The 12,266-nt window shown below is 44.4% G+C and overlaps 1 protein-coding gene across 2 annotated transcripts; it reads left to right on the top strand.

Annotated features, from left to right (window-relative positions):
• The first annotated feature begins 635 nt into the window (after window positions 1-635).
• Window positions 636-10,759, top strand: LOC147609090 (embryogenesis-like protein). Of its 2 annotated transcripts, none has more exons than XM_086788580.1 (2): window positions 636-1,115; window positions 10,320-10,759. In XM_086788580.1, the coding sequence occupies exon 1, from the start codon at window positions 717-719 to the stop codon at window positions 1,107-1,109; it is 393 nt and encodes a 130-aa protein (XP_086644706.1). In that variant the 5' UTR covers window positions 636-716; the 3' UTR covers window positions 1,110-1,115; window positions 10,320-10,759. The 2 variants fall into 2 exon arrangements, with proteins under 2 accessions (XP_086644706.1, XP_086644705.1); XM_086788579.1 differs by having other exon boundaries at window positions 10,344-10,759.
• The last annotated feature ends 1,507 nt before the right edge of the window (window positions 10,760-12,266 follow it).

Raw genomic sequence — 12,266 nt, forward strand, 5'->3', positions numbered from 1 at the left:
GGGTGCAGGAACAACCCCCTTCTTTCTTGTTTCTTGCCAGAGGTTTATGGTGGATATGAAAACCTACATGCTATGAATCATGGTTCTTAGGCTTTTTACACATTTTCTATACTACTTAGTCATCTCTGAATTGAGTTCACTAGTGTGTAATCTTAGACTTTGTAATCTCCTAGTGTTGTTTGGTTTCAACAAATTGATTGGCAATGGCCGTGAAAGGTTTGGCGTGGCAAGTGCTTCATTGTTGCTAGTTGTTTCTTTGATGGTGAGGTAATTGTTGTGATGGTGAAGGTAGAAAGGGAGCACATTATCGTCTATTTGTGGGGATGTGAGTCACCACAGATTTCCATCTTCAATGGTGACTTTACTGGGTGGATAACCCCTTGGTGGTCCATCACTCTCGGTGGTAACCCCTTTCTGGTTATTATGAAGAAGACTTGTGGGTCCTCTTTATCTTTGTTGGTCTATTGTTGGTGATATTCTACTTACTTTGTAATTAAAAAAAAAGTTTGAAAGACGCAATTCATCATTTGCATCAACAATGACACTTCACTCTATTACAAAATGACATGTCACGCTGTTATACCAATAAATAGGTCGTGACACTTTACAAGGTGAAATGAAAAGCACACTAGCCACTCAATCAAATACCACTCTATAGATCCTCATGAATACGAACTCTACAGCGTCTAAGCGTCAAGTTTTCATTGCGCTTGGCTATGGCGGCGGCCTGCAGGAGAGCGTTGGGCGTTCTCGTGTCAGCCTCAAGGCGAGCCTTGAATTCGTCCTCCCCCGCGCAAACAGCTATGTGGACGGGCCGGCAGGCTCTATCGTCGTCTGCGTCGGGCGCCTCAGACTACTCGGGTGAAGTAGACGAGATAAACTCCAAGTTTGCAGAGGCGCGGGAGGAGATCGAGATGGCTATAGAGTCCAAGGACACCGTCTACTTCGACGAGGAGGCTCAGACCGCCCGCGAGGCCGTGAAGCTGGTCCTGAACAAGTATCAGGGTCTCCTCGCCAGGCTTCCAGACTCCGACAAGGGAGCCCTGCAGAGGTCCATGGGCCTCAAGATGGAGCAACTCAAGGCCGAGCTCGATCAGCTCAACGCCTGATACAAGGTCTCTCTCAACCCTAATGTCTGTTTTCTTTGGTCTGCTCATCCCTTAGCCTTAACCCTAATTTCCCAAGTGGCACCTCACTCTGAAAATCATTGGAAACCCAGACCTGTAGCTTTAGTCCTAAATCCTGTTAGCCTTAAACCCATCCAAATTTCACTTGAGCACCCTTAGGTTAGTTCTTGTGTGACCAATTCCACATTTACTCCTTTTTGCCACACCCTACAGTGATTGGTGTATGGTCTTGGGGCAGGATTACTGCTCGCTGTTCTATTTAAAGGTCAAATGCAAGGTTCTAGCACAAAGATTCTTGACATTTTCTCTCAAGAGGCATGCCTTTTGTGGCAACAAACAGATTGACACCGGCTATCTATCAGTATGGACAGAAATTAAGAGCTCATGTTTCCTGGTTGCAGGAATTTTTGTGATCTAGGTTTCCATATCAAGTTGATTACATGTCTTGGTGGCTTATCTGACTCCCAAATGCACTCTTTTTAATGTTTTATGGTACTACATTGGCTGTGCTGACTTACAGGAAAAGAAACACAACCTCTGCCTGTTCAGACTGGAGTGTTCTACAGGATGTTTAAGGGAGCATACCTGACTCTGTGACCTGTAGTTCCCGGTGACTGGGTCTGCTGCCTGAGTCCAAAAATAGGCATCGGCATGATAACAATACTCAGTTGGGGAGTCCAGGCAGCCCGTTGATGTGCCTTCATCCTTTGGCAGTTTGAACTCTTGTAGGCATTGCATAAAAAGTTAGCTCTTGAAAGGTGACAAGGGATTATAGGGAAAACTTATGTTTCCTTAAGCGGCTCATCAAGGCGGATGGTGGACCTCCTCCACCACAAAATATCCCCCACTTCGAATTGTATTCCCGTCTCCAGCAGCAAAGATTTTACACATTTGTTGTCTTACCCTCTATCGAGTAGAGCAGTACGGGAGCATGTCTAGAGAAGGTGGCAACCTTGGTGCGTTGGATGTCTTATCATTATTGATCTCCATTTGCTCCTGCATTATTGATGGCCTGCCAACTAGAGTATCATGCAAGTTACCCCTGTCAACAGCCCACTCACCCACATATTACCTCTCATATGATGGTCCAAGTGCAAGGTGAACCTCTTTGGGAGGTATTGGAACTCCACCAAGTGTCATGTAAAGTCCTCCCTGAATCTCAGCTGAAACCCAAGGTTAGTCTTAAACCAAATCACGAGGTAACAAGCTAGCTCACCTCCCAACTGTGACCGGCATCCACTGATCTCCTTGCACAATCCCATAGGCTTGTGTCTAACTCCGGCGTCCCATACCACCAAAGCTTGCCTGTAGGCCTTTGATACGCCAACCTATGTACTCGCCATGTTCATGGCATGAGCATGTCTGCTCTCCTTGTCCAAGCGAGACTGTCAGTGGTACATCCGCACAACTATATCTCATAATAACCCAAGCTCTCACTCATATAGTGATAATTACACCATAAATAGCTAACTTGCTATAAAAGGCCATTAAGCTTGTTTTAATAATCCAAGAAGCGTAGCCAAGTATCAACCTGTTAATCCCTAATCTCGAGGGTCCCTAACCCCGTTGGATTAATTCCCTAATCCATAGATTAGTGTCTAGGCACATAACATTGTTTCCCTCTTCAAACATTTACTCTTAAATGAAATTAGGAAAGCACTTACTCAAACGAGCTGGGGACTCCCAAGTTGAGTCCTCCGGTACCCTATCTTTCCACTTAATCTTATATTCAGGGATCAGCTTGTTCCTAAGTTGTCAACAAGGTTATCCTCAGCTCCTAGCATCTCTTTTAGTCGACTGACGTGAAAGCTTGGATGAACTTTCACAATTGGAGACAACTCTAATCAATCTTTTTCAAGATATTGTAAGGTCCACAATATCTAGGGGATAATTTCCAACCTTCCTCGTACGTGGCGTCTTTGAACTCTTGGGCACTGTCAAATAAACTAGCATTCCCTTGGTAAACTCCCTTAGTGAATGCTGCCTATTAGCATAAAATTGTGCACGATCTTGTGCACTTGTGATAGCTTCTCGTGCATTGACTAGCATTTCCTACATATTTGCTAAATAATCTCTAGCCGCATCAATCTGAATATCCTTAAGTCCAACTATTGATAGAGATCTGGTATTCGTACATCAACATAAACAGACTATAACCAATAGCTGCATGTTGAGCATTGCTATAGGCAAACTCAACCATTGGGATGTACTTCTCCCAATCTGATGGTCTCTCAGAGATGTATGCACGAAGCATATCCTCCAAAAAATGTGAGTCATCCTCTCTGTTTGCCCATCAGACTGAGGATGATCAGGGAAACTCATACTCAGTGTAGTCTCTTATCTCTGGAAAACTAGCTACCAGAAATGTCTAGAAAACTTCGAATCTCTCTCACTAACTATATCAAAGGTAGTCCATACAACCTGAAAAGCTGCTCAACAAACTGTTGTGCCGATTCGGTTGCCTTCAATGTCACTCTTGTAGGTAAAAATCGTGCCATCTTCGCCAATCAGTCTACTACTACCCGGATAGCATCATGCCCTCTGTTGGTCCGTGGCAAACCTACAATGAAGTCCATGGAAATACTCTCCCATTTACCTCCTTGGATTTCTAGAGGATGTAACATACCTCCAGCCCTAAGGCATTTAGTCTTATTCACTTGACATTGACGACACTTTACCACATAGTCTTGAACATACGCCCTCATCTTAGGCCAGTAAAACGTCCGTTTTACTAAATCATATGTTCGTTGTTGTACCCTTGGATGACCTGCTAGAGGAGTGTCATGACATTCATACAGGATCCTTTTCCTAATCTTCGCATTATCCGGAACACAAACCTTCTCATTCCGGAACAATAATCCATTCGGAATGAGGAATTGACCACGTGCCACACTCACAGATGGCATGACTCCTAAGTCTTGATCTAAATCTATGGAGCTCCCTGCCTTCTTGCACCTTTTGCCAATACCGACCAAAGTGACTATTGGTCTCACATGGTCCTCTCAAAGAGTCATAAAAGTCAGAGCTAATCTCGATGAAGCTCAAAGAGTTCACCTCCCCAACTCTACTCAAGGCATCCACCACTCTCCCTTGAGCCAAGGCTAGGGCCCCATAGGCCCGTGTCTTAACTCTGGTGTCCCTTACCACTGAATCCTACCCGTAGGCCTTTGGCACGACAACCTATGTACACGCCATCTGCGTGGCATGAGCATGTCTGCTCTTCTGGTCCAAGCTAGACCATTAACAGTGCAACTCTCACTTATATAGTGATAACTACGCCATAAATAGCTAACTTGCTATGAAAGGCCATTAAACTTGTTTTATTAATCGAGGAACCGTAGCCAAGTATTAGCTTGTTAATCCCTAATCTCGGTCCCCCCTAACCTCGTTGGATTAGTTTCCTAATCCATAGATTAGTGTCTAGGTACATAACATGTCGTGCGTTTTGTCTTTGCACAACAAACATCAACTTCTCTGCGACATCTTGACATGCATATGATAAGGGCTAGAAGCGTGTGCTTAGGATTAACCCAAGATTAGGGTTAAGGCTTATCCAGTGCGTGGAACTTGGAGGCCTCGTTCACTGTTCTCATGTGGGCTATGGGTGCTAGCAAGAAGAGATCTAGATTGGCTAAGAGCTTTTAATTAATAGCCTAGGGCTAATAATGGCTAAAAGCTTATAAATAAAGCATGAGAGCTTATAAATAAAGCAAGGGCCAATAATAGCCAGGTTATTACCATGTAAGTGACTTTGGGGTCACTTATTAGACAGAGGGCTAGTAGTCACGGTGGTTTGGGGCTACCAAGGAAGCGTGCAAGATCTCGTGGTCATGGAGTTGTAAGGTGGGTGGTTCGGCCTAGTGGCTGTCAGAATACGCAGCGGAGATGATGATCAAATCTGGAAACACTTGAGCAAGAACACTGCAGAAAAACAGCACAAGAGAAGGAGAGAGATAGAGGCGTGTAACTCTGCTCTATATACACAAGAAGATCCCGAATACAATACAATACAAGACACAAAGTGGCAAGGGGCTGGGGGCCATTTTATATGGCACCAAAGATGCAGTCGGCCTGTTCATAGGCAGCCGACAGGGCTTGAACCTCCACGACCATCCAAGATCACCAGTCGGCCAGCTGTCCTCTGTCGGCTAGTACATATCTGAGGTCGGGGACCTGAAGGTACAGTCAGCTAGCTCATAGGCCCTCCTGCCAACACAGGACTGCCACCCAAGCCACATAAAAAATAGGAAAAATGGGGGAAAAATACGGGGAGTGAGGAAAAATGAGAAAACACCTAAAAGGGCGGGCACACCCACAACAGAGGCCCTGGTGTCTGGTGAAGTCAGGAGATGACTTCTAACAGTGGTATGGGGGGACACTAGGTTGGGGCCATTGGTACTTAGCAGGCTCGTGGCAATTAAATCTTAGGACTCGGGGTGGTTCAAGACATTGAACCTATGTTTGGTTGGTGAGTCGCTAGCCACAATCTTTCTTCGCGGTCAAACGATGCGTATGATGTTTGGTCTATGAAACCTCGTTAGGGTTTTGGTTCTAGGTTAGAAATTCCTTGGGCATGGTCTGTGGAGACCTACAAGTGCTAGAACTTGAGGCATGAAGGATGTACAAGATAGTACCCTTGTGCGGGCTGTTTTGGCAAGAAAGCCATGGTTTTTCTGCATGGATGTGGCAAAGCAAGAAAAGAGAAATTTCTCGTGCGGATGTGCAAGGATCTGAGAGAGGATAAAAAAGCACCCTTGTCATGCAAGCTGAAAATCGCCTCCTTGTCGAGCACAAAACCACAACATGGTTGGTAGTTTTTTGCCCCTTGCTTTTGCCCTTTGATGTTGGCAGATAGGGATGGGCAGTAAAGCAACCAGTGTGGCTGCATCGCATGGGAAAGGGGACCGGATGGTAGCTTGATATACATGAAGAGGGTGCAGTAGGACCTAGGTGGTCATGAGGCTGAGCCAACCTAGGGTAAGGCTGTTGAAATATGCACCAAAATATCATGTACATGGCATAGTGGCTAAGGGCATATGGTTCAATGGTCAAGAGCAACATTTACCAAGCAATGAAAGTGGTCGAGGATGGCCTCTACCTGAGCACAGAAACTTGTGGAGATCAGGGGGGGGAGAAGATTCCATGCCCTCAAAACTAGGCACTTGGTGCTCACTTATAGGTGCTCAAATCTAGGAGATGGTTTAGAGATTCTAGGTGGAGATTAGTACCTAATCTCACTCCTAATCATATGTACTCAACCTAAGTCTATCATCTAATGGAATACTACACTCTCACTTGCTTCTTGTCATTAGCTTAATCTTATGTGATTAGATTAATCCTCTATTGCGTTCACCATGACCCTAATCATCTTTTGGGATCCACCAAGAAATCCAACATGGTATCATAGCTTAGAACCATAGACCCTCCGATCACAGAGAGGGATACCTATTCTATTGAACCTTATCTTGCACACTATAGAATAAGTAAAACTAGTACACCTCAAAGAAAATTAATTAGACAGAGACCCATCCTCCACAATAATGCAAGCGGAGAGAAAATTCAATCTTGCACAAGAAAAGTGCTAGAGAACTTGAGAGCTTGAGAGCTTGAAAACTTGAGAGATGTGTGGCAAGAAGCCCACTTAAGGGGTTTATATAACCTTCCCAGAAAGCAACTTGAGCTTTTGCTTTTGTGTTTATATATATATATATATATATATATATATATATATATATATATGGATATATATATTCTGCTTTCTTAAAAAAAACACACCTTTAAAGAGGGGGCCTTTAAACTCTTTAAAAAAAAAAGTTTAATCTAAAAAAAAAACAAAAGCACCCAAATTGTCGAATGCTTTTTCTGGTTCCCCTCCCTCCCCCCCTCTGGACTTAGCGCCGCCGGCTTGTGTGCTTTCGTCACCTGCGCTACTGCCGTCACCGACCGAACTATAGGCGCTTTTGTTTCTGCTGGCGCCACCTACGCTCAGGTATGCGTGGCTGTCTGCTGCCGTCGCCCAGCCTGGCCTAGGCGCTTGCCTACGTAGGCATAGGCGCCTGCCTGCGTAGGCCTTGCCGACTGCCTACGTAGGCCTGGCCGACTTAATGTGTGCGCTCCCAACAGCCGGTAGCCCACGACCAGCACGCGACTGCCAACGATCACCTTCTTCGCATCTCTCTCTCTCTCTCTCTCTCTCTCTCTCTCTCTCTCTCTCGCGTTCAACCAAAAGCTTTTTTTTTTGGTTTTCTCTCAACAGTTCGTGCGACTGCACAAACACCGAATCTAGCCTTCTTCTTGCAAAACAAAGCAACCCTACTAGACTACCTTGTCCATCACGGGTTCTTTGATGAAAAAGCACATACTATCTGAAAAAACAGCAGCATGCATAAACAAAACAGCAAGCTTCTTGAACACATACCTGTCTTCTTCTCTACCTACCGACTTGCTCGTTCACGAGACACGCTCTGATACCATTGTCAAAATCCCAAAGGATCTCCTCGTGGAACGCTCCTGGTACAAGACTCGAAACCTGCTAACAAACCAAACAAACAAGAAGGGGGTGCAGGCCTGACTCACCTCCCAACCATGACAGTCGTGGGCAAGCCCACAGTCTTGGCTGTCCCCACTGAGCCATGAGCTGAGCTAACCAGGTTGACGTACCGACCAATCTCTACCTCGCAACGTCCCATACCGCCGCGAAGCTACCCTCGCGGGCCTCGAGATTGCTGTCGGCCTCGGTTGCGTAAAGCAGGTGCACGTCTGCACCAGATCTAGGCTCTAGACCATAGAGCTCTCACAAAACATGCAAGACTCTATATGACTAATGACTAACCTTGGCCACCCTTTTATAGGCTCTTGGCCGGTCATCGGGCGTCCACACTTGGGCGCCCGTCCGCCCATACTTGGGTGCCCGTCCGTTAGCTCACTAATCAGCCTGCGTAGCTCCAAGCTTCCCCAAACCTTGTAGTCTTGTGTGCGTGTAACACACGGTAGATACACACTGTGCACATGACAAATATGGCTATCCAACATGTCCTTCCATAGGCGCACAAACGTTTATAACAGCCCACATGGCTCTTCCATACGCGCATAAACTTGTATTGACAGCCCATATGGCTCTTCCACGAGCACATAAACCTGTAAACGAGTCCATGTGGCTCATCCATGAACTCATAAACCTCTAAACCAGCCCATGTGACTCATTCATGAGCTCATAAACCTGTATAACAGCCTGTATGTTGCATCCATGAGCGCCAAAACCTGTATATCGCATAAAGCCAGAAATTTCAGCAAGCTTTAGGACTGTTTTGCTGAAAAACAGCCTTCCGGGGTGTGCAAGATGGTGTAGAGTAGTGAAAATCATCTTCCCTAAGCTGGATATGGCTATGGTGGGCTTAGAAATGAAGAGAAATGCAGAAAAATCAGAGTTTTCAGCCTCCAAAAACCTCCTTGAAGCTCAAACTCGTCCAAGAGATAACTCTCTCATGTTCAAATAAGCAAGAAAATGCTACAATGCCATGTGTAAAGCTGAATTGACAAGTGTGAGAACACTTGTCTCATTTTTATCCTCTTATCTGTCACATGTCCCAAATCCAAAGGCCAAAAATTCCACAATCTTCAGCTCTAAAAATATCCCAGATGATAGCTAATTTCACATCGGCGCTTTGGCAACGATCTTTGTTGAATTCCGGAGGTAATTACGCGAACAAAAATTCCATTGGAGATTGCCAAAAATAGCAACTTCTCCTAAAATTTAGGAGATGATCTCTTTGTGTTCCACCACATGAGAAATACATGTAAGCACCATGTAGAAACTTGTTTCATTGCTTGATCTCTCCCAAATCCTCAAGAGTTCGCCATACATACTTTCCACTTGACACGTGAGCTCCAAAACCCATTTCTATGTCCAAGAAACCGTCTCAAGTGCATGGACCATGCTACGATCACTTGGTCCTCTGTACTGGATAATCCCCCATTCCCAAAGCTTGTACATTCTTGATCTTTTGGGCATCCAAAGTCCATCCACACATGAATTTTGGAGATGCCGAAAATGGTGACAGTTGGATTGGTAGTAAGCAGGCTATGGCTAACCCAAGATTAGGATTAAGGCTTACTCGGGGTGTGGGGACTTGGAGGGTTCACACGTGGGCTAAGGGCGCTAGGCTCTATCAAGAAGAGGTCTAGATTAATTAATAGCTTATAATTAATAGCTTAAGGTTAATAATGGCTAAAAGCTTATAAATAAAGCAAGGGTCAATAATAGCCGGGTTATTACTATATAAGTGACCGTGGGGTCACTTATTAGGTAAAAGAGGTCACGTAGTCACGTGGTGGCTTGGAGCTACCAAGGAAGCATTCTGGATCTCGTGGCCATGGAGTTGCAAGGTGTGTGGTTTGGCCTAATAGAATGGTACGCTAGGTTGGGGCCATTGGTACTAAGCAGGCTTGTGGCGATTAGACCTTAGGCTCAGGGCTGTTTGAGGCATTGAACCTACAGTTGGGTGGTGAGTTGTTAGCCACAATCTGTCGTGGTCATGTAATGCGTACAACAACGTCGTTAGGGTTTCTATTCTAGGTCAAATTTTCCTTGGACTTGGTGTGTGGAGATCTTACATTCTCCGTGGGGAAGCTTTCTGTGCCGTGCAGAGACGAGAAGCCTATCTATAGCACTGATTAGAGCTAGGAGAAAGGGGCCTAGCTCAATCATGGTTGATTGGTTCTAATGTAGGGGATTTCAGATGGTTGAGATAGCCACAGGTGAGTATCACGTAAATCAAGGTCCTATTCATGAAGTCTCTGAAAGGTCTTACAGGCAAGGCAAGCCTCTCCAGGTTTATAAACATGAGGATTTTGATGGTGGTAATTTTGGTGCATTGGTTTTGGGAAGTGGGATGCTGAAGAAATGGACAGAAGCTGCTTTAAAAGATTTTGGTTTTGATGTTGCATTTCTTTAACACATGTTTGGGGGAGGGAGAAGGCATGCACAATGTTTTACTGATTCCTTTGGACAGCTGTGCAGTTTTTAGATGTGTATGATGTTACGAAAGGAATGTTTGCTTGGTTGTCTTGGTTGCTTGTTTTTCCCAAATCATTTGAAATCGATGTAAAATTGTATGCATATATGAAATCGATAATGTTCTAAGAGAAAACCAGGATTATTCCGCTGGTTGTACTGACTACTTGATGAGCAAGCTTCTTGGTCTGTTCAATCGTTAGGTTTGGAAGAGGAAGGGGGTTGCATGGGCTTGGACTTTTTTCTGTCAAGCAAAGCAGTCACCTGCTGGCACTTTTACTTTCTTGACACCAAGGCAGCAAAGAAGAGAAGGAAGCTTTCATGTCTGTCAAACCAGCTGGCACTTGTGTTTTTCGACACCAAGGCAGCAAAGAAGAGAAGGAAGTTGCATGACGATTAATATAGTTGCTGAATATGTGGGCACAACAGTGGTTCACAACTTTAATGAAATGAGTTGAGAGGGTTTTTATTGATGCAAGTGGCTCGTATTTACAATACTACTGAATGCATTTCTATGTATGCATGCTGCATTGCTTGGTGCAGAAACTTACAATGTAAGCTTGTGCGCAGTAATGAGCAGTTTATGCAAGATGGCAAAAAGTGTAGCACTTGTGTCTGACCCTTGTGATTGTGTGCTCTAGTTTCGACTCAAGTGATCTCTCTCTCTCTCTCTCTCTCTCTCTCTCTCTCTCACACACACACACACACACACACACGCGCGCGCATGCACACACACACACACTCATTATCAGGCCAATCTCGGTCTCAATCCTTGGTTTGAGTTTGTTTTCTGAATCAGGTGAGCTTTGTGGGCTTGCACATCAAAAGACTAGGATTCTCTCTCTCTCTCTCTCTCTCTCTCTCTCTCTCTCTCACACACACACACACACACACACAATGTGTGCTTTTTCACAAGAGTACTGCATGCATGAAGTAAGTTGTGGCAAAGGCTTGCATGTCGTGGAAATCATGCATCGTTTGTGTAACGCTTTCCTAGTTGTGTGCACAGCCCTCACGCTTATATGCTAGCCTTCAACAGCATGCAAGTACATCTGTCGTCTTTTGATGTGAGGCATGAGGATGTGGAAGATGTGTAACACTACACTCAGGTGCTTGAAGGAATTTACTGAGATTGGACTTTGCATCTCAGTTTGGAAAAACACTTTTTTTGGCTGAGGGTGGCTGCCAATTTCTCACCACACTAAATCGTGCAGTTGTAGTTTTGGAACGCATGTGTTTTATCCATTGGCCTCCACATGTTTTTCATTGCAGAAACATGTCTTTGCTAGTGGTCCGAATTTCCTCTTAAGTACCTCCTTTTTCTGTCTTTTTATTGAGTAGAAACATGTGAAGTGCTTGAGCTATTTGCCTGTGTGCATCCACCATTATTCTGGTTGCATAAGGTTTTGGATAAAGTCTGGACAATACCCTCATCATTGAGATGGCATAAAGGGCATTAGAGGGCAAGTGTTGTGTATCAAATGGGAGTGTTGATGAATATCATGCAAACTTTGCATTAAGAGGTTAAGCATTGTGGGTTGAATGGATCTCCGATGGTTATAGGTTTTGATCAAGTTCAAAAGAATGGAGATGATATTTAAGTGTTGAAAGTCTTCAATGTGTATCGGTGTATTTGATTAACAAATATTTTTCCTTTCTAGTCAAAAGTCTTCAAGGTGTTACGGTGTATTTCAGTCAAAAGAAAAAAGGCAGTTTTAGCTTATAAAATTCAAGATTTTGATCAACATTTTTTTCCTTTCTCAAGGGTAATAGTATATGGCATAGGGGACTCTTTTGCTGAAAACTTTTATTCCCCCCCCCCCCCCAAAAAAAAAAGAAACATGGCCCACAGTTTTGGGAGCGTGAGGACGCGGAAAGAAGAGTTGCAAAAAGGCTAGGGGCTCTATATGCACAAAAAAAGCTACGTTTTGTCCCCACTTGGCCTCAATTCACCAAAACCACCAATATGCCACCAAACTCAATTCCCACATTAGGAGGGTGAGAGTGTAATGCAAGTAATAAATGCACCAAATGCACTCAAGAAACCTTGATTTTTGAGAAACCCTAATTAGTGTGTGATATAAGCAACAAAGTTTGTGGATATTAGTGTGGATTATGGCATGAGA

Source organism: Cibotium barometz, chromosome 52, assembly GCF_041138505.1.
Source record: "Cibotium barometz isolate CiBa-2024 chromosome 52, ASM4113850v1, whole genome shotgun sequence".
Classification (NCBI taxonomy): Eukaryota; Viridiplantae; Streptophyta; class Polypodiopsida; order Cyatheales; family Cibotiaceae; genus Cibotium; species Cibotium barometz.